This window comes from Halichoeres trimaculatus, unplaced genomic scaffold, assembly GCF_033239565.1.
Source record: "Halichoeres trimaculatus isolate MK-OKI-2021-1 unplaced genomic scaffold, fHalTri1.1 fHalTri1_scaffold_12, whole genome shotgun sequence".
Taxonomy (NCBI): Eukaryota; Metazoa; Chordata; class Actinopteri; order Labriformes; family Labridae; genus Halichoeres; species Halichoeres trimaculatus.
Genome location: NW_027437190.1, coordinates 19915303 through 19940446, shown reverse-complemented (window position 1 = coordinate 19940446; position 25144 = coordinate 19915303). Strand labels below are relative to the sequence as shown.

The 25144-nt window shown below is 40.0% G+C and overlaps 1 protein-coding gene across 3 annotated transcripts in view; it reads left to right on the top strand.

Annotated features, from left to right (window-relative positions):
- Positions 1-25144, top strand: part of LOC141800189 (CUB and sushi domain-containing protein 3-like) — a 214653-nt gene that overhangs the window by 116313 nt on the left and 73196 nt on the right. For 2 of the 3 annotated variants that reach the window (XM_074682597.1, XM_074682595.1), the window contains exons 32-42: positions 6285-6398; positions 6991-7086; positions 7468-7671; positions 13389-13513; positions 13677-13773; positions 15136-15240; positions 20077-20195; positions 21343-21412; positions 23131-23247; positions 23543-23752; positions 24239-24427. In XM_074682597.1, coding sequence (XP_074538698.1) covers positions 6285-6398; positions 6991-7086; positions 7468-7671; positions 13389-13513; positions 13677-13773; positions 15136-15240; positions 20077-20195; positions 21343-21412; positions 23131-23247; positions 23543-23752; positions 24239-24427 — 1446 coding nt within the window. The remainder of the gene's footprint in view (positions 1-6284; positions 6399-6990; positions 7087-7467; positions 7672-13388; positions 13514-13676; positions 13774-15135; positions 15241-20076; positions 20196-21342; positions 21413-23130; positions 23248-23542; positions 23753-24238; positions 24428-25144) is intronic. The other variant, XM_074682596.1, reaches the window with a different exon arrangement.

Here is a 25144-nt window from a genome sequence, read left to right as displayed (position 1 = left end):
AATACAAAGTGTAACAGTCTTGACTAAAATCTTAAACCTGGAATTCAAGCAGGACAGCAGTCTCATGCGTTATGGACACACAATATAGACACAGTATTTTCTGTGAACCTATTCACATGAAAATGATCTCACTCTGTTCTCTCCTGGCACAGGTAATGGTTTCTTTTTCAGTTGGCAGTTGCTCCACTTGTTTTCCTGTAACAAGTAGAACACTGAAATATCAAAAGCCAAATTGGTTTGGAACAAAATGTGCAAAAGTGACTTATGACTCAGTGCAGCAGACTTCTCTCACCTTAAAACCGAAACGGTGATTCATAGCTTTTGGTATTTTATATAAGGATAATAATAGTGGACCCTATGGTCATCCACCTGTTTTTATACTATGTGCTACACAAAAGATATGATAACTTCACAGTTTATACTCACAATCCAATCTCAGAGTAAATTTTCATTAAAATAGGAAAATCATGAATTTCTCTGGTTGTCAGGCAACAGTGATATATTTATGACCTGATCCCTGTGGCTAAAATAATACTGCTTATTAAGTTACCCAAAACAATTCAAAGAATTTTATTATTTGTTGGGGGAAATGACAGCAGTGAAAGGAAGATAGATGTAATTCAAAAGGTCATGTGTAGTTGCGAAGCATTACGTAAGTTCATCCTTTTTTTTTTTTTTTTTTTGGTATTTCTTTTTGGAACTCAAAAATAGCACTTTTTGAGCAGAGATAACCAAGCAGTTTCCCTCTCTTTCAGCCTTTGTACGTGTAAGCAAGATAACACATAAAGAGGACCTCGACCCTGCATTGTGGATTTTTTCTCCCTCCTGACAGGCATTCACCACTTTTATGATAATCCATCAACACCACACAACACACGAGTGATCCAATGGGCCGTGCTCATTCATTCTGCGAGAGAAAGATCAAATAGCAGAGAACGGAGAGACAGGGACTAAAAGAGCCTCTCTGAGATTATGACATTTTTCTTCCTTGCTGTTTGTAGTGATGGTATCTGTAGCCCATGTCCTTGTTTTTGACAGGGAGAGCACTCCATCCCAAAAGCAGGGATGATGAAGACACAAGATGAAAACTTAAAAGTGCAGCCAAAGTTTATAGTTGAGGGGCAGTAGCATGAAGCAGGTGAGATATTTTCTGTACTTTAGCTTGCTCTAGTTGACTCATGAACGGGGGATGCATGCTTTTCCTAAAATCTCTTCAATCGCCAATACCACACAATTTTTGGCATTCACTGATTGGAATCAATACCAATGTCGTTCTAGTTGGCACCCTGCTTGAAAACGTGTACTTTGTCCTTCAGTAATATGTCAGCACAAACTGGCACACAACAAAAGTTGGCCATTGGGAAAACAAAACCCTGCAGACCTGATGGTCCCACTTCCTACTTGAATCAACAATCTGTAAGTTAATGTTCAGGTTCTATGATGATATAATTTTGGTTTATGTAAGAAAAGGAAAAAACAATCTTGTGTGATGCATCTAATGATTAAAAGCAGAAAAAAATGAAAGTTAACACGATAGTGGTTAGGTTACTTTTGGTTAGATTAGATGTAGGGTATGGTAAATTAGGTTCGATTAGATTAAATGAGATAATAAGAGGTAAGTTTGGTTGGGTAAGATTAAGTTAGGTAATTAGGGTTTAGTTAAACTAAGTAAAATGTGTGCGGAGTTATAAGTTATATAGATAGACTTTGATTAATTTATGATTTGGCCAGCTTAGGTTAAATTGGATTATATCAAGTTGGGTTATGTAAGTAGTCCTAAATCTGATCGCCTTGTCCATGGCCCTGTCGGCCGTTGAGACAGTGAAAGAAATATCTTCAAATTTCAGAGTTAACCCTTAACACAACATAATTACTGCATGAACTCAAACGAAAATAAAAAGGTTGGCAAGCTGCTGAAGTTATTTAAGCAAGATGTCTCTTTAAAAGGCCAAAAGAAAAGTTAGTGTCAGTCACAGACTGTTTCAAGAGAAGTGGGAGAGTGATTAGTTCTGTCCAGTTGAAGTAGAAATATACCTTTCTCATATGCAAAGAAAAAGCTACTGTTCTTAAGGAGTAAAACTCGCGCAGCAATACTTATTTTAACATGCGGAGCAGTATGCAAAGTACCAGAGAGATGAACTGACACGACGAGCTGCACAGCTAAAGAAAATGCAGATCAACACAAGAAAAAGCAAATCAACACAACAAATGTGTTTCAGAGAGCAAGAAAGGAGGCAAACTGAAGAATAGGTCCAGGCTTGGTGATGTCCATCTTCAAGCCATACTGAGGGCCTGAACTACCACCCGCTTCAGAGCAAATGTAGCTCAGCTATTTTAAGAAGCACTCTCAGGTGTCTGGCACAAGCATTCAACAAAAAAAGCCACATATAGCTGTAAAATAATTCAATTTGAAAAAAAGTATGGTTGTTTGAAACTGTTGAAAGTTTTTTAAATTGTTTGGAAAACCTGCAGTGGCTGCCTTGTGACAAGATTGGATGCTCAGTGGCCCTCATGTTATTTGAGACAACTGATCTACGTATGTGTGCCAAACAATTTGCGATAATTATTTTATCAAATGCACTAAGTCATCACAAATCCATAATGTTGAAATATTCAACCCATTTTATGTACACATGATCTCAAAGGAGATCCATTTTTAAATTTAATCATTGTGAAGTTAAGCAAGCGATTAAAATTGAAGCAGAGTTTATGAACTACATCATTATTGCTAAACAAGATAATGCATTTTTAATGTGGTACATACGTACATGTGGAAATATTTTTTTCGGGGCACATTAAAACTATCTTGACACTGTTTAGACACCACAACATACTTAAAAACTGTTACTGACCAGGTGCAACCACTCCTTCCCACAGTCTGCACTTTTACAAATGGACACTTTAAACAAGCCTTGTCAAAAAAGCACTCATCACCCCAAAATGGTTCCAGGAACATGACAGTGATCTTAATTTACTACACTTCCTTGCACTTTCTTCAGGTCCCTGCCCAGAAGAGCCTCTTTAAGATGTGGCGCCAGGGGATTTTTCACAGTGTGAATGTGCTGGAAAAAGCTGCAGGAAGTGTGTGTATTGGGTTAGAATGAACCAAGAAGTAGGATCCATGCCTTCAAGAATTTGGGCTCTTTGAAGCAAAAATTCTTCCACAACCCCCAGCTCTCTTTCAGAAGAAGGGGATAATGAAGTGTTAACTATATGTGACTGTGCTCTTCCTGCTATACCTTCATTATCTTTAAATTACTTTTGTGTGTGATACCCAGAAGTGATTACTTTAATCACATGATTAATTTAAGCAGTCCCCTGTATCCATTAATAGCTGACAGAAACCACCAAGGACAGCACCACTGCCTCTTAACACATTTTTCAAAATGACTGCTTTTATAATTACACAACAGTAGGATCAACCTGCAGTAGTTTATTTTTTCACACTATCCAGCCTTGCAGGCATTGTGGTATGGCATACATACAGGCGTGCACAAGTTTTGATCAACTATCCAAAGAGGTCCGCGATTAAAGGGTCTTAACTGCTTTTAGAAAGGTCCCAGTGAGGATGCAGCCATGAAAGTGTTGTCTGTTGTTCCAGTGCATTGCGTTACAGCACCATGACTGGGCCCAGAGGACAAAAGATTCATCATAGTCCTGCATAAATTAGGTAACAAGTTTACAATGATTTATTGACTTAATATCTGGACGTGATTACAGAAAAGGAGCAGATTGGAGTCATGCATGGCTAGCTTTGGATTAGAGGCAGAAATGAGCGACACTGTACTTGTGCCAGTGCGTATTCACATGCACATGCTTGAACTTTGAGTGTGTGTTTGTGTGTTTGTGTGTGTTGTCACAAAGCAGGGGGGTGCAGCTTATTTAACATAGCACAGTGTTGGTATGCTAATATGACAGCAGTGAGCTGTCCCTAAGGGTAAAATCATCTCTTATTCAGACCTCGCTTCAGCCATAGGCATTCTTACTACTCGAGATGAAAAAACAAGGCTGGCTGTGCTGCTCTGTGTCTCCACCTTATAGTCTGTGTACATGAGTGCCTGTGTATATGGCCTTTCTTTATCCCTCATGCCTTGTCTGAATTTTTGGCCATTATATGTCTTTTCTTGCTAAACATTTTTGATCTGGTTCCTGTCAAATCTGGTGGCAAGAGTGTAGTTGCTGTTACACAAACTCCCAAGTTTCCTGTATTACACCCTGTTCATTCCCCAGGGCCATCAATTGGTCATCCAGTGACCTGTCTAAATCTCCCTCTCGTGGGACATACATTTTAGCATTTTCTCCAGTGACTTTTAGAGAACAGTTTTTTTTTCTTTCACCAAACCTCTCATTGCTCCTTGCTGCGTCTTTCTTTGTTATGTGGCAGGTATATCAGTTTTAGAGTGCTATTCAGTGAGGCCAGATGCCAGAGAAGATCCGTACAGCTGAAAAGTGTAGACGACAGGAAGCTACTCTATAATTCATAGCCAGAAGGACAAACATATGCTGCCTTTTTTTTCTACCTTTAGCAATTCCCTCTGTTATCCTTTTTTTTTTTTTTTACACCTTTTCAGGTGTGTTCTGCCTTAAGGCATCTGGATGAAGATGACATACTGGTGAAAGCCATTACTGGTCAAAAACAGCCTAGTTTTTAGTTTAGCAGTTTATTTGAAGTCTGGTCTTTACAGCATGGTGCCAATTATGGTTCCCCTAGTTCCACTTCATGTATGTGTGAACCCTTATGTTTCCCACAAGCTATTACTTGAGAGGCTGCCCGGGTAAAGTTGTTTCCATCACAGTATTTTTGCTGAATGATTTTACCATTTCTAATATCAATGTTTATTTGATCTGCTGATGAAAAATGAATAAACAAATGAAATGTGCCCCTTAGTAAAATCCCTCAGTGCATGCTTTGCTTAAAATTACTGACAGTTTTTGGACTATTCTTCTTCAGACCTTGTGCAGTTGTTATGTAAATGCAGCTTGTTAGTGCACGTCATTCAACATGGTAACTATGTTTTGATTGTTACAAAAGGCTATGTAATTATCAAGCCCTTCTACAACCAGGTGACATGATGTGGTGAAAACAAAAAGACAGATGAAAGTTTTTTCAATCAGTTACTTAATTGTATTTTGTTTTTTTATTTTTTTCTGATACGAACTTGCTGCCATCGTAGACAGTGAACAATGTAGATACATACAAGCCTGGGCAGGCTTGTATGTAAATGTGAGGATCAAAATTGTAGGTGTGTGTTGTGTGTGTCTCCTTGATTTTTTTTCTGATTCGGCTGTTCAGAGGATATTAAGATTGCGAGCTCCCCCAATAAGAGGCACAGCTGAGGGTCACATGACCGACAGCTCTCGCTCTCCTGCGCACTCGCTGCCAATGTCACCGCCCTGTATAACTGAGGGAAACACTGAACTCACTTCCTGGTCATATATATTACTCAGAAAGTTTATTATGCATCTCGTAAATGTACTCAAATATTTAAACTTTTGTACTGCAAAATGGAGGAGTATTAATCTGCCAACGTTGGCATTTTTGACAAAAGGTTCCACACATATTGTAAAAAATGTGCTATTTATTCAGGTGGTACCAGGTGTACACCAATGCTCTTATTGATTGAATGCAGGGGCGGATGAACAGAGTAAAGTGGTGTGAAGAGATACAGTGAATCATAAAATCAAAAGTTAAAGCAAAATACAAAGTCGTGATGGCTGAAAGTCTACCCTGAGCTTGGAAAATGACTGATTCAGTACAGTCAGGACAGACTGCTCTACACTCTTTCTCCCACACCGTCCACCCAGTGAGTGTCCCTCAGTGAATAAGAGTGGCACCATTGTATGCCAGCAGGGCTTTCAAACGAATCAGTCATCTCAAAGCTAAAGACACTGAAAAGGAAATGAAAAAATAGCCAATCAATCCTAGCCATGGTAGTTCAATTCAGACTGTTTTGATTAAAATAAAATACAGTATTTCATGACCAATTTGTTGAGGTGAAATGTGTCCATGGCTGCCGTCCTAAGGAGATGCATGCAAATAAGATTAGATATGCAGCCTTCCCATTTAAAGTGAGTCTTACCTCAGTGTCATTGGTTCAAGGTGCAGAAGCAAGACGTTTAAAAGGCTCAAAAGAAACATTAATTTGAAGACTCACTTACCTAATAACTGCCTTTCAGAGGATAAAAAGCTCAGTGGATGGATTCAATATTGACATGTCTTTATATCTTATTGCCACAAAATTTACAACCGTGTCTCTCTGTTTTGTACATTTCTGTCTCTGCAGTGCTGTTCGGCCAGTTTGTGGTGTTCCAGACTTTGAACACAGATGTTGTGGAGATCTATGACGGAGCCTCCACTGATTCAGCACTGCTCTCCTCCCTGTATGGATCACATTCAGGTAAATACATAACCGTGGAACTGTTCAGTCTAGTGTCATATTTTATTCATGCTCCTAGCTCAAAGGCATTGGTACTCCTGTCAGACACAGCACTCTACACTACAGGCAAGATAGCTCATCCATCTCTCAATTTAATTCAGATCAAACAAACTGCATCACAGAGACAGATTAAAAATATGAATACATTATTCGGTTTTTCCTGCCAAGGTAAAAGTTTGTGTTTTCTCTTTTTATCTTCCTGTAATGTAATATAATGACGCAAATGTTGATACATAATACATTGTGATTACAATGGAATAAACGCCAGCGAACCTAATTAGAGCACAACAAGTAAACCAGCTGTTGCAAATTGTTGCCACACTCTTTTTGATTGGACTGTGGTATGATTTTAAAACATGCAAACTAATCTGATCTGAGCATTTATCTTTGATTAAATCAGAATGAAAAAGTAAAAGTAACTTTGAATTCACTTCCGCGACTTCATTTAACACAGAACCGAATTCATAGTTATATTACACTCTGAATGATTTAATGTTAATTGAGTTTTGTCTCTCATCAGTTTATTTTGTATTCATTTGATTTTGAAATGCAGGCGAGACACTCCCTCTGAGTTCAGGGAACAAGATAACACTCAAGTTCACAACCAACGGAACGGAAACAGCCAAAGGATTTCATTTTGTTTATCAAGGTAAGACTGCTTTTTACGGTTTGATTCCAGGTCTTACTTGTGGAAACTAATTTGGCGCATTCAGTGAATTAGCTTGCCTTTGAGAACAACATGCTTTAGCCTTTCGCTCACCACATAAAGGGCTGTCCACCAGATTGTCATTGGCTGGGCACGCCTGAGCAGAGCAGGAGGCTGTGGAGTCAAACAGCCTATCCTGGCACAGCAGACGAGAGTGACTAATGACGTGTGAGGAGATCCACAAGGGCTTTACCATTTCTCTCTGCCTCCTTTGTCTTGCCATCTCACTTTCTCCCTGTTGTCTTTCTGCCTAGCCTGCCCACAACCGCTCTTTGTCATTGTCTTTCTTCCTCTCACGCTTATTTCCTCCCTTCTCATCCCCAGCTGTCCCCCGGACAAGCGCCATTCAGTGTAGCTCTGTCCCTGAGCCCCGCTTCGGGAAGCGGATAGGGAATGACTTTGGCACCGGTATGGTCGTACTGTTTGAATGCAATCCAGGCTACACTCTGCACGGCTCCAACGCCATCAGGTGTGAGGCCGTGCCCAATGCCCTGGCCCAGTGGAACGGCACTGTGCCCACATGTGTCGGTAAGCGTCCTCATCCTCCAACCCTCGCCTGAACCCTTCACACACACCTTTCAATACACACACCCACACATGCACACAGATCCAAAAAGAAGGAGCAGGTGCAGAAAAAGATTGGTGTCTGTTTTTCCTAGTCATTACTTATCCTGATGTCTGTCACCCATTTCAAAGCATCCGCCTATTTCTGCTCTTGATAGTTGAGACAGGCAAGAAAGAGGCAAGGACAAATAGAAAAACAAAGTGTCACATAAATTTTCCTGCCAGACGGGGGATTTCAGGTCCCTGTGCCTCAAAGATTAATGGAAAAATAAATGGGAGTGTTAAATAAATATGTCTAACAGCAACATGCACTTCAGAAAACTTTTCCTTTGTAGCCTTTTTTTTGTACTACATACACTCAGAGTATGGTTCATCATCTTCTGCATTCAATACGACTGCAATACACATCTGTGTCATATGCAGAGTAATACCAGCTCACACAAAGAGTGAGCGAGCTCAAAGTTCAGTTCACACCAATTTGAATGAGGTAGTTCACACTCATAGTTACTCATAGTTGAAAACTTTGAACTTAGTTTGTAGTACAAAAAATAGACTAGTTCATGTTTATGTTTTCGCTACAAGTTCTCTTTTTCAGTAGAGCCATCTGTGCCTTAATCCATAGAAAAACTGTAACCGTAATGTGCGAACTGGATGCAGGATGAGCTATGCTGAATGCACAAAGAGTATCGTAGTAGATCTGACTTCTGTGGCCATAAATCACAGTGGTTGGCATCTCTCAGCATCTCCCATCAGCTCTCGGCAACTCCCTTTATCTCTCAGCACCTTTCAGTGCCCCATGTGAGCGGCTTTTCACTGCCCCAGGAGTGAACTTCGCTCACGTTCCTGTTCATGCGTTATAAACTGAGCGGTTCAGTTCACTGTTCATGAAAATTGAAAATATGAGCATGCTCAATAAATGTGCTCATTTTCACTAACACTCATCTTTATAAAGCCAAGCAGCTTACTTGGTGTTTAACTGCATTCATGCATTATCAGGTTGATATAGTTCTCATCACTTCTGATTCTGCAGCTATTCTCAGTGCTGTGTGTTGAGTTTTAGCTTAATGTTTATCCATCTGACCTGCAGTTTTACTGTAGCTGTGCTTTGACGGCAGTGGAGAACCTCTCTCATCCCGCCGTTCACCTCCCGCTGACCACAAAACAGACACAAGCATAAAGAGCCAAGTAGCTGTTTAAGGAAGTCAAGCATTTTAGCAACTGAAGAGAGACTTTTTATGAGTTGGTGGACCAAAGACTAAATGTTGGCCTTACAGCCAGTAGGTGGGCAGAAATACACCAGAACAGTTATTCTTCTGTCCAGTTCTTGCTGGATGTCAACAAATAAAAAAACTGATACACACAAGTTGGCAGAACTGATAAATGTAGTATGATCATTTGTCAATTTTATCCTCAAAAACTGTTTTTGCTTTAAAATGATTTACAATCACTCTCTCTTTTTTTTTTTGCAGTCACATAGATTTTTCACCTCCTAATATTAAGCCATGATATGACAAAATAACTTTGCACCATCCCCTGAATAACAAGTGATACTGTGTATGTGACAACAACTCCATAATGTGTCACCCATGTTTTGAAAAAGTAACCACTTTAGCCTGAGTAAGCCCTCCCGCAGGCACCCATTCTATCTCTCACACACACGCACACATGCACATGCACACATTCATACATGTACATAGACATACACAAACTCACATAGGCACAGATTAACACTGGCACCCAAACAGACCGATGTAAAAGGACATGCTCTCAGTCTGACTCCCACATGTTTACCTCTGGAAGATAAAGAACTAAAGCTGAAGTTTGAAGAAATCTATTGAAGTCAGGCCCTGTGCCAGCCAGTAAATAGTCCCAGCCAGTGAGTGCGGGAGATTTCAAGCCAGGGTTCATCCAAGTTTACTGCCAAGTGGGAAGGGAATAACGGTGGCATGCGCACTTCCATTTTAAACACAGTGATTGTTATCTTGAGATTGAATCTGGCTGCAGCATCTCCCCAGCAGCAGTGTACTCGCCCAGAATAATGGATGGAGTTTCATGGAAGCTTCAACAAAAACACTATGCTCAATTACTCAAGCCCTCTTTATGGGATATGATGGCATCAGAAGCTTCTCTCCTGTGATACCTGTGTTTGAAGAGATACATTCCAGCTCCTTGTTCGGCTGTGAGTGACCTGGCTCATCATGCTACGCTTGTTTGACTCTCCATTTCACTTGTACAAAGCTGCTGAATTAAGTATTTGCTGCTGAGTTTTGCTGTAGCTCAATAGTCTGCTGTGATACAATCAGCATTGCCTGGGTGGGTGCATCCTTTGTAAATTGCTTCTGTTGATTTTTGTGGAGAATAATTTTGTTTAGCGAATAGATGGATAAAGCTTGACTACATAGTGAGTGATAAAACTTAAGAACTGGTAAATGATCTTTTATCCATTTTGTTTATTTTTTAATATGTGTAATACACTTGTGTTACCTTTAATCAGTAGAATTAAGCGACAATTTAAGATAAGAAGAAAAGTTGAGGGATGTAATTTTTTAAACAAGCCATTTCATGTTGGTTTGTTCCCTGCACATCTGGACAGCTTTGTCTATCCTTTTTTACATTGAATTGTGAAAAAATCATGACTGATATTAGGTAAAGTAACAGATTATATTAACTAATTTAAAGGATGCCCACACCATGGGTTCACTGCTGGCTTGCACAAGTAAACAGTGTCACACTGGGCTGGTTTTTAAATAGTGGGCTTCTGTTTCTAAAATATCCTCCTAAGACCAATTATAATGGCTCAGTCTAAGGCGATGTGGTTAGGCCAGGCCAAAGTTCCTACCCAGAGCTTGATGAGCTGTCCTTAAGGTCACGCCCCTTTTGGGATTTCCTTAAGTTCCTGTAATAAGGCAAGAGATCACGGTTGGCGCTGTTGAGTCAAGAGCCTGATGGTTTTGTTCTGTAAATAAAATTGATTTTATTTAACTTACAGAAAGGAAGAGCTCCAGAGATAATTTCTTTCCAATTTTAAAACCATGAAGCAACATTTCACCACAGCCAGTATTTATTGGACTTTAAGGAAATTGTTTTTTACTGCATGATTTCCACATGATCTCTTTTATTATTAACATTTTTTAAAGTTTTATACATCCAAAAAAAAGCATAAAGAATATAAACCCTTAAAAATTATTACATTTCAGTGGTTTATCTGATGTAAATACATCACACACAGCCTGATTAAAACTCTTTTCATTAAAAGTTGCTGTAAATTCCTCCTTTATCAGATGCTTCTAAATGGTGTCTCATAATGTGTGTGTCTTCCCACATGCTTTCCCACCTAGGCTAACCCTGACATATGAGCCTGCCACTGACTGAGATGGCTGTGGAGCATTCATGCTTTTATGAGTGTCATGATTTCTAATCTTGCTCGACCAATTACATTAACTGACAGCTCAGGGGACTCAGAGGAGCTGTTAAATTAGACTGAGATACTGGGTCCCTCCCCCAGTGTGAGTAGAGCTGTTGCTTGTTTTCAAGATTGTGGTTGCATGCTGGAAGAATTTAAGTTCCATAAAAAAGAAACAAGCAGACCTGTTTTTGTTTTCTGTGAATAGCTGAAAAACACCCCAGACATTTGTTCACCTTTAAAAGGTGGAACTGAAACATCTGACGATTGAAAACAGTCATTTTAATACTGTTTTTTTTCATGGTTTGCATTTGGTTTTGTTTAAAGAGATTTGGAGAGCCATCTGGAAATGATTGGGTGTGATAGAGATGATATTCTTTTCACTAAAAAGTCTCCTTCTGCTATGATACAATATTCCAGCTTCAGTACTTTAAGGTGCATGCATGACTTTTTTGTCCTTTGCGGGGCTGATCAAGAACAGAGGCACAAGCTGTCCTCCGCTAGTCCTGAAAGTTAATCAATGTACATATTGAAAACTGCATGTGACAAGCTGTAGCTGAGAATATGAAGTTGCTTTGGAAGTCATTCTCTATGGATGCGATAATGCTTTGGAGCCGTGAGATACAGGATAAAAGACATTTCTCCAATGTGTCACTTACAGTGAAAGGTGCAGATTATTTATTGTGATGCATTCTATAAATATTAATTTGTTTAAATTGTCTCTTGCTAAAAGCTTGACTAAAGCACACTTTCCCGTCTACTTTTCCAACAAACCAACTTATTTTAAATAAGAACTATATTTTCATTTTGTGTTGTCTAAGTTTCCCTTTGTCCTTCATATTGCAGCCTCCCATGGCTGATGGATATTAAAAACAGTGATAATCATTGACCTATGCAAGGTTAACCTTTGTCCTTGTTCTTCGTTGTGAAAACACAGTACCACTCATGTGAATTTGTGATGGACCGCCTCTGCCCTGACTGACAGCTTTGCTCATGGTCTTTAGGAAAACCTCTTCATACTCAGGCTGTGTAACCTTGAATCTTAGATGACTGATAACCCAATCACTCAATTGGATGTAAACGAACACAGAAGGTGTATTACCTAATCTGAAGCTGAATTTGAGGAGCTCTTGTTTCTGCATCAGAAGCAAAAAAACTGAACAAATTAAAGAGATGGCACATTTTTGCCCCTGAGTAGATCTTGTTACTTCTTATTTTCATTTCTTGCGGTTTGTGCTATTGACATTGAAATACATGTGATCGTCTAGCAGATGTCTGCCAGTCACATTGCAGCTGTTAACAGCAAAACAGTGAATCTGGGCAGAACAAATTAACAGTTAAAGCAAAATACATATTTGGGTTGGACTCCTCTTTCTTAAGATAGTTAAAATGCTTTTGGGAAAAGCTCATCAGACTGACAGGTCATTATTTCTCTCTATTTGCCAGCAGAATTATGTTTCAATTGGAAGGGAGAGCAATGTTTGTTTTTTGTTGCCTGTAATAATCCGATGGATTTCAGTCTGTAAAGCTGGGTTACCATCATTCTGAACAAAGAAAATGTGAAAAAGCCAAATCCTTGATAGAGCATAGTTAGCTACATACAAGTCTGACAGGTAATAAAGAAATTGTAGTTCCAATAATCTGTTTTTTTTTTTTTTCTGATTTTGTGTTGTTGCTTAAATATATGAGTACCCGACAATAAGAGCAGACATTGCCCCATGGCATTAAATCAGCTCTCATCTGAGAGCAGAGGAGCCTAATAAATATGTTAGACGTGACACTAGGAGAAAAAAAGGTGTGCTGGGAGAGAGATAACTATGTAGTTGAAGGATGGGATTTCTGCAGCCTGTTTGAGATAAAGTTACACATCAGGTTTGAACTATTTATGAAGTTTGACTGTGTGCCGTCCCACAGAGCTCTGCCAAGTGCAGAGTAGCAAGTAGCACTGATAGTTAGAGGACAGAGATGCATGCCCTGGTTCAGACTCATTTACATACTATATAGAATAACATGTCATTTTGATGAAAGGAATTTTTGTCCAACTTTCTGTCCTCAAAGTCTGCAGAATTACACTGCGTGAAATGTTTTTGCAGATGTGCAGTTTACTGACGTTTAAGAAGTAATTTACAGTAGATGAAAAGTGGTCTTTAAAAGTTTGATTTTCTCAACTGCAACCCCACCAACCCTCTGTAGATATATGTGTGTGTATAGGTGTGTGTAGGTGTGTGACTTCCTTTCTGACTCCCTCTGTTTTTTGACTCTGTTGTCCTTTGTCCAGTTCCTTGCGGCGGCGTGTTAACAGAACGCAAAGGTACCATCCTTTCCCCTGGATACCCAGAGCCGTACGCCAACTACCTGAACTGTGCCTGGAAAATCTCTGTTCCTGAGGGGGCTGGCATCCAGGTGAGAAGCCACAGAACAGATCTTAGTAGAGCTATGATGGGAGCTTAAAAAGTAATTTAACACACGGTCTTACTAAAAAAAAGCTAGAAACGCTACTTGTGATTAAACTAACTTTGTATTTTGTTTATAGTGTATTTTTAGCACTTTTATCTTTCTCTTTTAGATTCAAGTTGTGACCTTCGCCACAGAGCACAACTGGGACTCGCTTGATTTTTTTGACGGGGTTGATGGCAACGCTCCAAGGCTCGGTAGCTACTCAGGTGAATGTGATACAACTAAATTTTAGTTGTCAGTTCCCTGTTGAATTTCAATCAGCTGTCACAGTGCCCCAGCAGCAGACAGATGAGGAGATGGAGCTGATGACATTTGGCATGTCCTTTGAGAAAGCTGTCCAAAAACGGGATAAAGAAGTTGGAGAGGGAAAAAAGTATCCCTTCCTCCTTTACAAAATATTCCTGTCTCTTCATTAGAGATCTTTATAATGTCGCCTCTGTTCTATGGATGTAGTTTTGCCTTGAGGCTCCTGCAAATGAAAAAGGTGCTTTAATCTCAAGCTAACCTACTAGAAACAGGCCAACCCATTGTCTTGGATACTGAATTTTAGTAAAAGACAGAAAAGTGAATCTTATCATTTTTATGAGACTAGGTGTCAAATTTCTCAGGTGGTGAATATCTTGCTTAGAAAAAAATCCCTTTACACAGTGTTATAGCTCCAAATTACTCCTCTTATGGTGTAGAGCAATGTGCAGTGTGAAAAGGCTAAGGCTTTTGAAATGGGTTGCAATCAGTTTTATCCCTAAGCTGATGAAGGTGATTATGAATGCAGATAAATGTCTCCATGCAAATTGAAGACACAGGGTTGGAATAGAAGAAATGAACCCAGACCACTCAGTGCAGCTGCACATTCAGAGTATAGACCAATGCTCGTGCTCTTTCTTCACTGGTTTGATGACTTTGCAGGTCCAAAGAAAGTGTGCTGAATTAAAATTTTAATGTGTAAATCATTGCATACTGTATAGAGTATTGTGATGCTTTCTTTTCTTGATAAAAAGAGCCTACTCCAAAATACTGAATGTTGACTTCACAAAATACAGCTAGCATGACAAATCCTGCTTAATCAGACACGCAACTATCAATTGGCATACGTATTCTCCCAACTTAATGTTTTATTTAAGCTGAAAACAATCCAATCCCTGCTTCTACTCTGCCACAGCTACCCTGCATCAGTGCTGGGCTTAAACTTTCAACCCCCAACCTCCAGCTCCATGTGCTCCGACTACAGGGTTTAAGATTTTATCTTACCACTTCTCCATTTTTTCAAAAAACTGTGAGAAGGGATGAGGACACAAAAACCCTACAATGTTCTGCTGCCTTCAGTTACATACCTTAAGAATGACTGAGCTGAGCTTCCTTTTCTGATATCCTTTTGACTTTTTGAAGTGGAATCCAGAAATACTTTCTCATAGTTAAGGCAACTGTATTACCATATTGGGGAATTGTCTTTGTAGCATGAAGCCAGACTGGCTGAAGTGTTTTTGCTTTATTATGCATTTTCCATTGGCTTGGCTCTTGAATGTGGACTAAAGATGGTTTGTCTGGTTTCTGTGTTTTGTGCAACACAGGTACAACAATTCCCCAGCTTCTGAACAGCACGTCCAACAACTTGTACTTGACCTTCCAGTCTGACATCAGTGTTTCTGCCGCTGGCTTTCACCTGGAGTACACAGGTATGAGGAGAGACGGCTTGTCTAGCTGCTTGTCACTTTGTCTGTTGTCGTTTTTTGTGTCCATCTGTCACCAACATCCAGCTGCTGCACAGGGGCATACGGTTTTAGAAAGACTGCTTTTCTAGGTGACACAGAGAGCTCTAAAAGTGAAGAAAGGGACGAGTGAGTGTTTTTACCCTCTTTATCTCTTTAAATGTTCTGCTTTCGTAACCACTACTCTTGCATTCTGTGATGTTATTCCCCGATGGTGTCGTTTTTTTAAGTCCACCTGTTGCCTCAAGTTACTGGACGCACATCCTTTTTCATTGGTACTAAATGTGGTCATTCCTCAGTGAGGAATTCACTTAGGGGCATGTTTTCAAAGAAGCTTGCTACACATTTACCCAGCGCTAAAATTTAAAATGTGGAGTTGGTCCCAGTGGAGCGACTGTTTTACTGAGTCATCTCATTCAAAAATTGCGTAAATGAAAATAGGGTGCTGATCTGCAGGTGAAATGTGTAGTGCTCCCCCAAAGATATTTAATAATAGGTTTTTTTGGTGACCACTTTCCCCACTCATTTACATCCCAGCCACTTTTCCATTGCATCTTTTAATGTCAGGGTAGTTTTGTTCTTTTATTTCCTTCCCAGGTAAGATGGATTTAACGATGGTACTTTCTCTATCTCCACCTCACATTTTCTTTGATGTTAGCTTGTTGCCTACTCAGTCACCCTCACAAAGCAATTTTCCTGCTTAAATGTGTGCCAATGGGATACCCATGTCACACATTTCAGAGTCAAATAAAGGGCAGTGAATAGAGACAACTACAGGGTCTGTAAGAGTGGAGAAGAAATTACCTTCCTAATGTTAGGACACAGTGAAATGGAAGGTTCCTTTCCACACAACTGCAGGAAGGAGAGCGTGTGATATCAGGCTCACTAGAATACCAAGCTTTGAGCTTCACAAAGCAACGACTGAATAAGATGTTTTTGAGGAAAATCATTTCTTGCAAATGTGTGACAAAACAAAAGATGCACGAAAAACATTTCTGTCACCGAATCTGTCCTCGCTGTCAGTGGTGTCAGTCCGCGGGCATCATACCAGTGTTGAGAACGACTTCACAGCCATGTCTGTCACAGTCAGTGTTTTGTTTCACAGCACCCCACTTTTGCTTGGAAGCACGCTGTAGTATTGTCTCTCTGTGGGATCTCTTCTCTCCGCACTAACCCCCTCCTCCTCAACCACAACCTACTGCTGAGAATCACTTCAGTGCCATGTCTCACAGTCAAAGTATTTCAGCATCGTGCCATTTCTGCCCTGGTAGCGTGCATTCCCCAATGTTTTGTGTAAACCATCCATTCATGCCCCTTCCTTTTTTCCCTGTTGATATTTGTACTGTATTTGCTGGCTAGCCTGACATATGTCTGCACTGCTTGCCTGCTCACAAACATTTCTGGATGTGTTATCAAGATAAGTTGCTTCTTTGAGAACCTGCTGATTAAGTCTTTCTACTTTTGTGCTTTGTTGCTTGCATTTCATGTTTTGTTTTGTTTGCGGTCAACTTTATAGACAAGAGAGCAGATTCTGATTTATTTGAACAAATTACAGCATTCCTCTTCAGCGTCCTCTGGCTGGTTTTATCATTGTATCTTATGTCCCGCCTGTGGTTAACTTGGACAACCCATTTATTTTTCACACTCTTTGGTTCTTACCTACAAATTAATGCTCTGAATGCTCACAGTGCAGTGGGGAGAAAAAGGCAGGGGAGATTGGCACAGGCCCAACCAGTCAACCATCTGTTTTTAAATGTTTCCTTTGGGTGATTGTTGCAGTCCATTGAGACCACTCATAGAAATCCTGTATACCACAACATCAAACTTTCTTACGGGAAAGCATTTTTGCCTGTTCTCCTAAGGCAGACAGTATGCTGTATTTGAAAACAAAATTAGAGTGTTCTCACAGGCAGTATGGCCGTTTGAATTCCAAATAAAGTCATGCACCTAAGCTTCAATTGCCGCAGTCTACTGAGGCCTGTATTATTTCCACATGAGCAACACTGAGTGATGTTCATAACTAAATAAAACAGTTCTAGACAGCTTTTAAGGCCTTTAAAGACCCAACCAACTATTACACATTCAGATTTGTGTCACCGTAAAAACTTTGGTCCTTTCATGGAGCAGATTGCATGTAATTATGATCAGTAGGAACGTGGTTTGCACGTCTAGTATGTTTCTGACTAAAACCACAGCGTAACATAAATGTGATGACTTTCTGAAAACCTTAACATCACGAACACTCAGTGGTTTGTTGGTTTTGTACATGGAAGTAAGTAAAACTAACCCAAACACTTCCTCTGATTCTGGTAATGGGTAGCAGAGTTTAGAATCCACTTTTCAACTCAAGTAGATATATAATTAAGAACCCAAACTGCACTGCTGATTTATGAAGCCAAACCCATTCCCATTATAACAAAGAGAAATATTTTCTGTCTGTAAAATATTCCTCACTCTATGACCTGCATATTTTGCTTCTGCTAAGTGGCTTTCATTATCTTTGCTCAAGTTTTTTGAGGAACAAATCACACATCCTCATCCTACTTCTTGAATTTTAAACACTTGTTGTTTCACAGGTTCAATTAAAGTTTTCTTTAAGTGTTGAAAAACTAATTTCAGGAATTAAACATTCTTAATACAAAGGAGAAATAGTAAAAACTTTCAGACACATTTAGGCACTGCAGCAACTTCATTGATAAGATACAGTCTGTGAGGCATCCTGATGATAGAATAAGTCCTGTTTGATAAGGACAGGACTCTCTCCAGACAATGCGCAGCTCTCAGGAACAGAGAGTGTCGACCTTCTCACAGCAAGGTGATAACAGTCCTTGCCAGGATGTGTATTCTGACAGTTTGACTGGAACCCATCTGGAGCTCAACAGGAATCAGTTCAGTCTGTTAGTCGGCCTCCTCATTTAACCTGACTAAAGCACAAAGGTCTGTTTGTGCCCAGTTGAGGTTTGGCATGCTGCCTCTGGCTGTGTGAACTGGACTCTAACTTTTACTCATTGACATGACTGATTAACACAGGCTTTAATAGATGCAGGTTGACAAAGGGTTTGGCAAAGTCCTGCTGACTGTCCTTTGGTATGATTTATTTGGGAAGTTTATTTGCTGTTTGTTTGACATGAGTGTGTGTATACACACATTTTTCTTTGACTTATATTTAACCCTAACACCATTTTCATAAATAGGATGTTTTGTAAAGTTGATTTTAATGCCATGCTTTACCCAAATGAAGGTGATGATTTGAAACTTACCTTTTCCTGGCTTTTCAATTCTAGAAACAACCACTGCTTTCTTAAAATAGACCAACAAATCTTTTAGACACAATTTACAAACCCCTTGTTTACTTCCATTTTGTATTTACACTTTCAAAAGTAATTCTTTGATTTCTATATAGCCGAAATTCACACCCTTGGGAATCCACCCACTCTTGTCGTACAGGAGCTCATCTTTAGGTGTTGCATCTTTTGCTGCTCTCATATTGCTTTTCCTCCTGTGTTTCTTAGGTTACCATTTTCCTCCCACACAAGTATCTTCTCTAACTTTCACTACATGCTGAGTGAAGTGGCCACTCCCCCCAGTCAATGCTTTAAAGTTGGCTACAAATTGTTCTTAATCTTCTTCAGCCATTTCTGCTGCCATGTTTACATTTGTCCATCCACCCACTAGTTCAGACCTGTTAGCTCTCTGAGTGGGCTTGTGTGGGGATAACTGTGTGCTTTCCTGACTTGAACGATGTGTGTACGTGTTATTTCTGCCCACACAGAGACAGGGATAGATTGCTCTTTTTTGTTGCTTTTTTTATTTCTTCCTTCCCACCACAACTCACGCCATGGTCTGCATACTAATTGTGTGTCAAGGACAAAACTTGTACGAATGTATGTGTGCGCTTAGAAGTTATTACAAAAGTCTCCTTTCTTTCATTTCTTATTCATTGCCCCTGCAGCTGTGCAGCAGCCAATTTTAATACGTATTTATGCTTCAAAGTAAGCATTAAAATGACCAACCAACAGATGACTTGTCAATTGCAAAACTTACAATTGTGTATTTTTTTCAGTTCCACTTCTGACTGATAAACATAATAATGGGTCTGTTAGTAATGAAGCTGAATATGAATTTTTTTCTTCTCTGCATTTGGATTTCTCTACTTTGCACTTGTGCCAATCACATTGTGATTGAACTGAAACTGAAATCAGACTATCAGTCAGTCATTTTCATTCCTGAAAGTAAATGTGGCTTAAAAATTACCTCAAGAAACTTCCATTGATGTGATCCACAGATGGGATCAGCCAGACTTTTAAGCCACTGGAACACAATATCAGGCCTCTCAGTACCTGGCAAGTGGCACCGTTATCACTTTGTTCCAAAGGAACTCGATTCTTCTGTCAAGTAATACTTCAGGGATTGCTTTGTAATTTCACAGTGATTGCTTCTGCACACAGTCAGAGAGATTTTGCCATTACAGCCAACAGTAGAATAACTTGGTGACTTGTCCCAGTTAGTAAATGTTATGAAAAGGGAAAAGAAAAAAATCGACTCAATTATTATTCAATTATGAGCACATGGAAATAAGACGCTGTGTAATTACATGTTAAAAGGTTTGGTTTCAATTTAATTACTCGCTTTCCTCCTTAGATATCTGGTACAGAATTCAAATGTAGTCATTTAATCTGGGTGGATACTTAACTATGAAACGAAAGCAAACACATTTAACAGTTTCAGACTTTTACTTTGTGGTTCGTGTTGTGCAGAAGAATAATTGCTGTCCACACTTGTGTGTTGTGACTCTGTCCTAAGCAATAGGTTTGGATTCGTGCCCAGAGCCACTGCCTCCCAGTAACGGCCAAAGAGTGGGGGACCGTTACACTGTGGGTGATATGGTTTCCTTCCAGTGTGATCAAGGCTTCACATTACAGGTATGTCAAAGCATGCAGTGGAGGTAATACAGATTGACAGCCCTCTTATGATTCTGAAGGGTGGATCTTATCTGCCTGCCTAAAGTGAGAATTTCATGGGAATACCCCAAAAGACGAACCTGTCAAGGAGCCCCTGCAGAGTGCCTTTTCGATGACGTTTCTGTTTGTGTGAGCCGAGCAATAAGTGCCAAAAGAAATGTGGAAATGCAAAGTGTAGGACAACTGCGTGAATTTATGCCTGGATCTTTATTACAAAGTGTGTGTGCGTGTGCTTTGCCTGTGTGCCTCTCTGCTTGGATGTTTGTGTGTGTCTGCAACAAAGCAGCTTTAACTTCATCCAATCCTCCTCAAGAAGATTCTGTAGCTGTAGCGTTTTGAGCTGTAGAACTCCACAACGCCACGGGCGATGGATTGTGTTAACAGTCGCCTCACTAATCCCACACCGATTTTTCTTCCCTGGTTTGGGCATTCTCTTCTCTCCACATCCTCTCTGGACCAAACAGCAACTTCTTACAGAAATCTTCAGGCTGAGTGTCTGAACACCAGGAATAGACTGGAGGCTATTGTAGAAACAAAAGCACAGATATGGCTCGGTCTTGTGAGCTCAGATATATGTGTATGTATCAAATACAACTGCACGAGCACCATGTTCTTATAGATTTGGGTTTTTGGTTCAGTGTATATGCTGATTAGTGATGAACTTACGTGTGTGCTGGAAACATTTAGGTAGCATATAGAGCAACAGCAGCTATACAAACACTGTAGTTCCGATAAGCCTGTGATACCCACCATTTTTGGTTTATCCTCTTCTGTTAAGAAAAAAAACTGCAAGTGGGATATTTGACTTTTCTTGCTCTCTAAGGCCTGTACACATCTCTCTATAGTCAGGCCCCAGGTGGTGCACCCGCTGCCCAAGTAGCAGCAAGAGATCTCTCCTCTCCTCTTTACACCATCAAATATTTACACACAAGACCTTCAGAAGAGAATCCCAAGAAGCTAAACGACCAACTGTTAACTGATCCCACAGATCCACTAAACAAGGATCAACTGTCTTTGAGCAACTGTCAATCTGATCTCAGTTTATTTCCTTTTTTGTGACACAAAATTTTGGAGGTGGTGAATGTATTGTCTTTGTTTCCTTGAACAGGGTAATGCATATATTACCTGCATGCCTGGGCCCGTCAGAAGGTGGAATTACCCCGTGCCTCTGTGTTTAGGTAATGTATTATTTTATAAAGTTTGACATTGGCAGCATACAAGATTTCAATAAGGTCTTTATTGAGGTGACTGAAGACAACAAAACCACATTTCTTGCATCAGAAAGAAATTGTCACCTTAATTCCTTTTACTTTTACTTGTTTATATTTTCATCCCCCTCCTTTTTATACTTATCTGAATACACACAGAGCCACATTATAGACTGGCAGTCTCACAGAGGACCTGTTATAGTATCAATGAAAGCATTACATTTTTTGGGGTGGGAGTTGTGAATTTTCCTTTCAGTTAGAAAAGCGTAACATGTTTGTTATCATTTAGGGGTGTTTGGTTTTAATACTCCTGATAATAGTCTTGTTCCCTTGATACTTCCTCTAATGCTGATTGCCACAGGAATAAAAGCCAGAAATTAATATAGAAACATTACACTTTGTTTTCTCACTCATGATGTTCTGATCGATTACACACACACATATGTAAACATACACACAATAGTAGGGACACAACTTTAAACTATGTAAGAACATACAAATGATACAAGCCCGCAAATGCAAGCATACACTTGCACGCTCTTCATGTAAATTCTTCCTCCCTGTGGCTTTCAGTGTTCACTACAGGCATAAATCCCAGCTTTACTGTTGACAGGCCCATTCATGGATGCACGTGTTTGCTCGTTAGCTCAACTCTTCACTCGTTTATAGAACGCGCACCAGCACCGACACCACACGATCAGTACTCACTTTGTTGCTGATAAACTCACATCAAAGTGACTGCTTGCCCTCGTACAAACTGCATAACACCCTCACAAGAGCCTCTCATCTCCACTTCTCTTTCATTTCATAACTCAGGGCAAGCAGGTTCCCTCAACTAGATGCACGATTAAACCAGAGTATTTTCTGTCTCTATCTGGCATTTGCTGGTAGTCCCAAAGAAATGGCAGTGATACTCACAGTGATTCTAACCATTTGACTCAATAATAGGCCTGTTCAAGTTGCTGAGGGAAAAAGAGGAATAACATAGATAGTACCATCGTGGCTGTAATTGCATCACACCTAGATGTTAATGTGAGATTAGGAGATGACTGTAACCTTCACAATTTGAAATGTTTTACAACGCAGTAAGAGTAGAGAAGTGTTGTGTTACAGGCAGGGGGCTAAATGGTCACTGCCACTTCTGAACAAAACTGTGGTGTTGCGTTGATTATTACTTCCTTGTTTCTTTTAATATATATTTTAATATAAAGCATTACAAAAAATAAGAAATTCGCCAGCAGCTGTGATCTCCTCATTAATGCTCCTATGGAGTATAATCCATAGAGTCAAGCAGAGACATACTGTATATGCTTATGTCACGGACATGCTCAAACACACTGACATCCGCACCCCCAACCCTCCATTTCTCCCACCCAATCCTAAGCTCATAAAGCCCACTCACAGCACTTAATTTCTCTCTCGCCCACAAAACCGCAGTGTGCACTTAAACACATGAGCTAAAAAATACACACTTAAGTGCACACATGGCATAAACAGCGCTCTGCTCTTATTGCTTTTCATACTCGCACGAAACAATTATGCATTTATTGAACCCAACAAATACACAAAGAGACAGCTCTTTGCCCTCTCTTCATATTCAGCCCCTGGTCATTGTTTTTCTTTGTTTTCCAATCAAGCTGCTGTGTGGTGAAGTGACATGTTCTTTCTCCTTGGTTGGTCTCCCTCAGCTCAGTGTGGCGGCTCTATGACAGACTTCAGTGGCGTCATCCTTAGCCCGGGCTTCCCAGGGAATTACCAGAGCAGCCTGGACTGCAGCTGGAGAGTTCAACTCCCAGTTGGCTTTGGTATGTCAGCCCTCCCTTGTCCAGAATTTCTGCTCCCACTTTCATTCTTCTCTATTGTTCTGTTAGCTCTGCTGTCTACTCCAGGGCTGTGAATTGCATCTTTTTTCTCTTTTCGTCATGTTAAACGTCATGTTCAGTTAAAAACCTGCCAGTTTCATGCAAGCATTTAACCCCTAATGTAAAAAGAAATCCAACACATAAGTGAAGAAAGGTACTTCAGATATTTTCTCACTTTGCCTTTTGTTCGGTATCTGGAAGTATCACCTACATTAGCCCTCTTTCCCTTACATTTTAGGAATCCATCTGCAGTTTCTGAACTACTCCACAGAGCCAGTTCATGACTATCTGGAGGTTCGCAGTGGGAGCCTGGAGACGGGAACAGTGATTGATCGGTTCAGTGGCCCAGTGGTGCCCAACTCCCTCTTTAGCACCACCCATGAGACAACTCTCTTCTTTCATAGCGACTATTCCCAGAACAAGCCGGGCTTCCACATCATCTACCAGGGTGAGATGTTTCAAGTTTTAAAAAGAAATATGCTTAAGACACAGGACCTCAGAAACTAAAAGGTTACTTTCAGGCTATGAACAAAGATTATTCCAGCAGACACTTTTACTGAGATAGGAAGATTACTAAAGGTTAAAGAGGAAAGAAAATAAAATCAATACTGGCCTCGCACTTCCTAGCACATGGTCCAGAATCATGACAGTTTCATGTCTGTGGTGCATTTTATGCTTTAAAACAGAATGGGAAAAATACCAGAATCTCATTACTTTGATTTTAATGTTTAAATGAAAAAGTATATCCAATGCTTCTTTAAGAAAAAGTTTACAGTTTATCAAAGTGAAAAAATGGCCCTGACCACAGTGGGAGAGAGTCTTGTTTATAATCAGACAGGTTAATAAAGGCTAGAGGCTGTTTCCTATAAAATTACCCTGATGTGTTTTTAATGTTTTTTTCTCTTCCTTTGCTGTGTTCTGTGTTTTTCTTCAGCATACGAGCTGCAGAGGTGTCCAGACCCTCGCCCGTTTCGTAATGGTATAGTGATTGGTCAGGAATACAGCGTGGGAATGACCATTTCCTTTGAGTGCCTTCCAGGTTACACTTTACTTGGAGAGGCTTCTCTCACATGTCTGCACGGAGTCAGCAGGAACTGGAATCACCCTATTCCTCGCTGTGAAGGTGACCGACTCCTGTCTTTGTAAACATGTCTTGTTTGAGTGTCAGCATTGTTCTTGTCTCTCACTACTGCACCACCAAGACCTTCATCTTTTGCTAAATAGCCTTTATTCACAAAATCAACAAATGTAATTTATCAGTCTGAATACCTATTCCTGTTTATGTCAGCGGCATGTTGGTCAAAATCAGTGCAAAAATATTTAAATAATTACACATTTATAGACCCTTGAAAAGAAATGTGCGCTACTTCTTTGAAGCTGACTGAAGTGAAGATGGAGATGCTTTTCCTTAAACATTACCCACTATAAATAAAGTCTTTGAGGATACTCTGAATAGAAGAGGTGCTTTAGTCTTCATGTAGCATTGTCTTTTTTTTGTCTTCTGGGTCCCTTTTACATTTCACCACTTTACAGAACTAGAACAGCAACCTGTTATTAAGACTTATGGAGCTTTTCAGCAAGTATTTATTGCAAAGCTGATTACATGTCTTTTTAAATGTATTTAGACTCCTTAGATGTTACTCAAGTCGAAAAAATCACAGCTTTCCCACCACCAGTTACATGAAGCAGCAGCATATGCTTGAAGTCCACTTCAGAGTGTGATATTTCACTGAGAAAGTGGGAACTAGTTTTGTTTTGTTCCGTAGATAGTGCTGTCCCTGTTGAGTTTACAGCCCTGTTTTGATCCCGAGGGCACTGCTTTGGCTTTGACTCCAAGTTC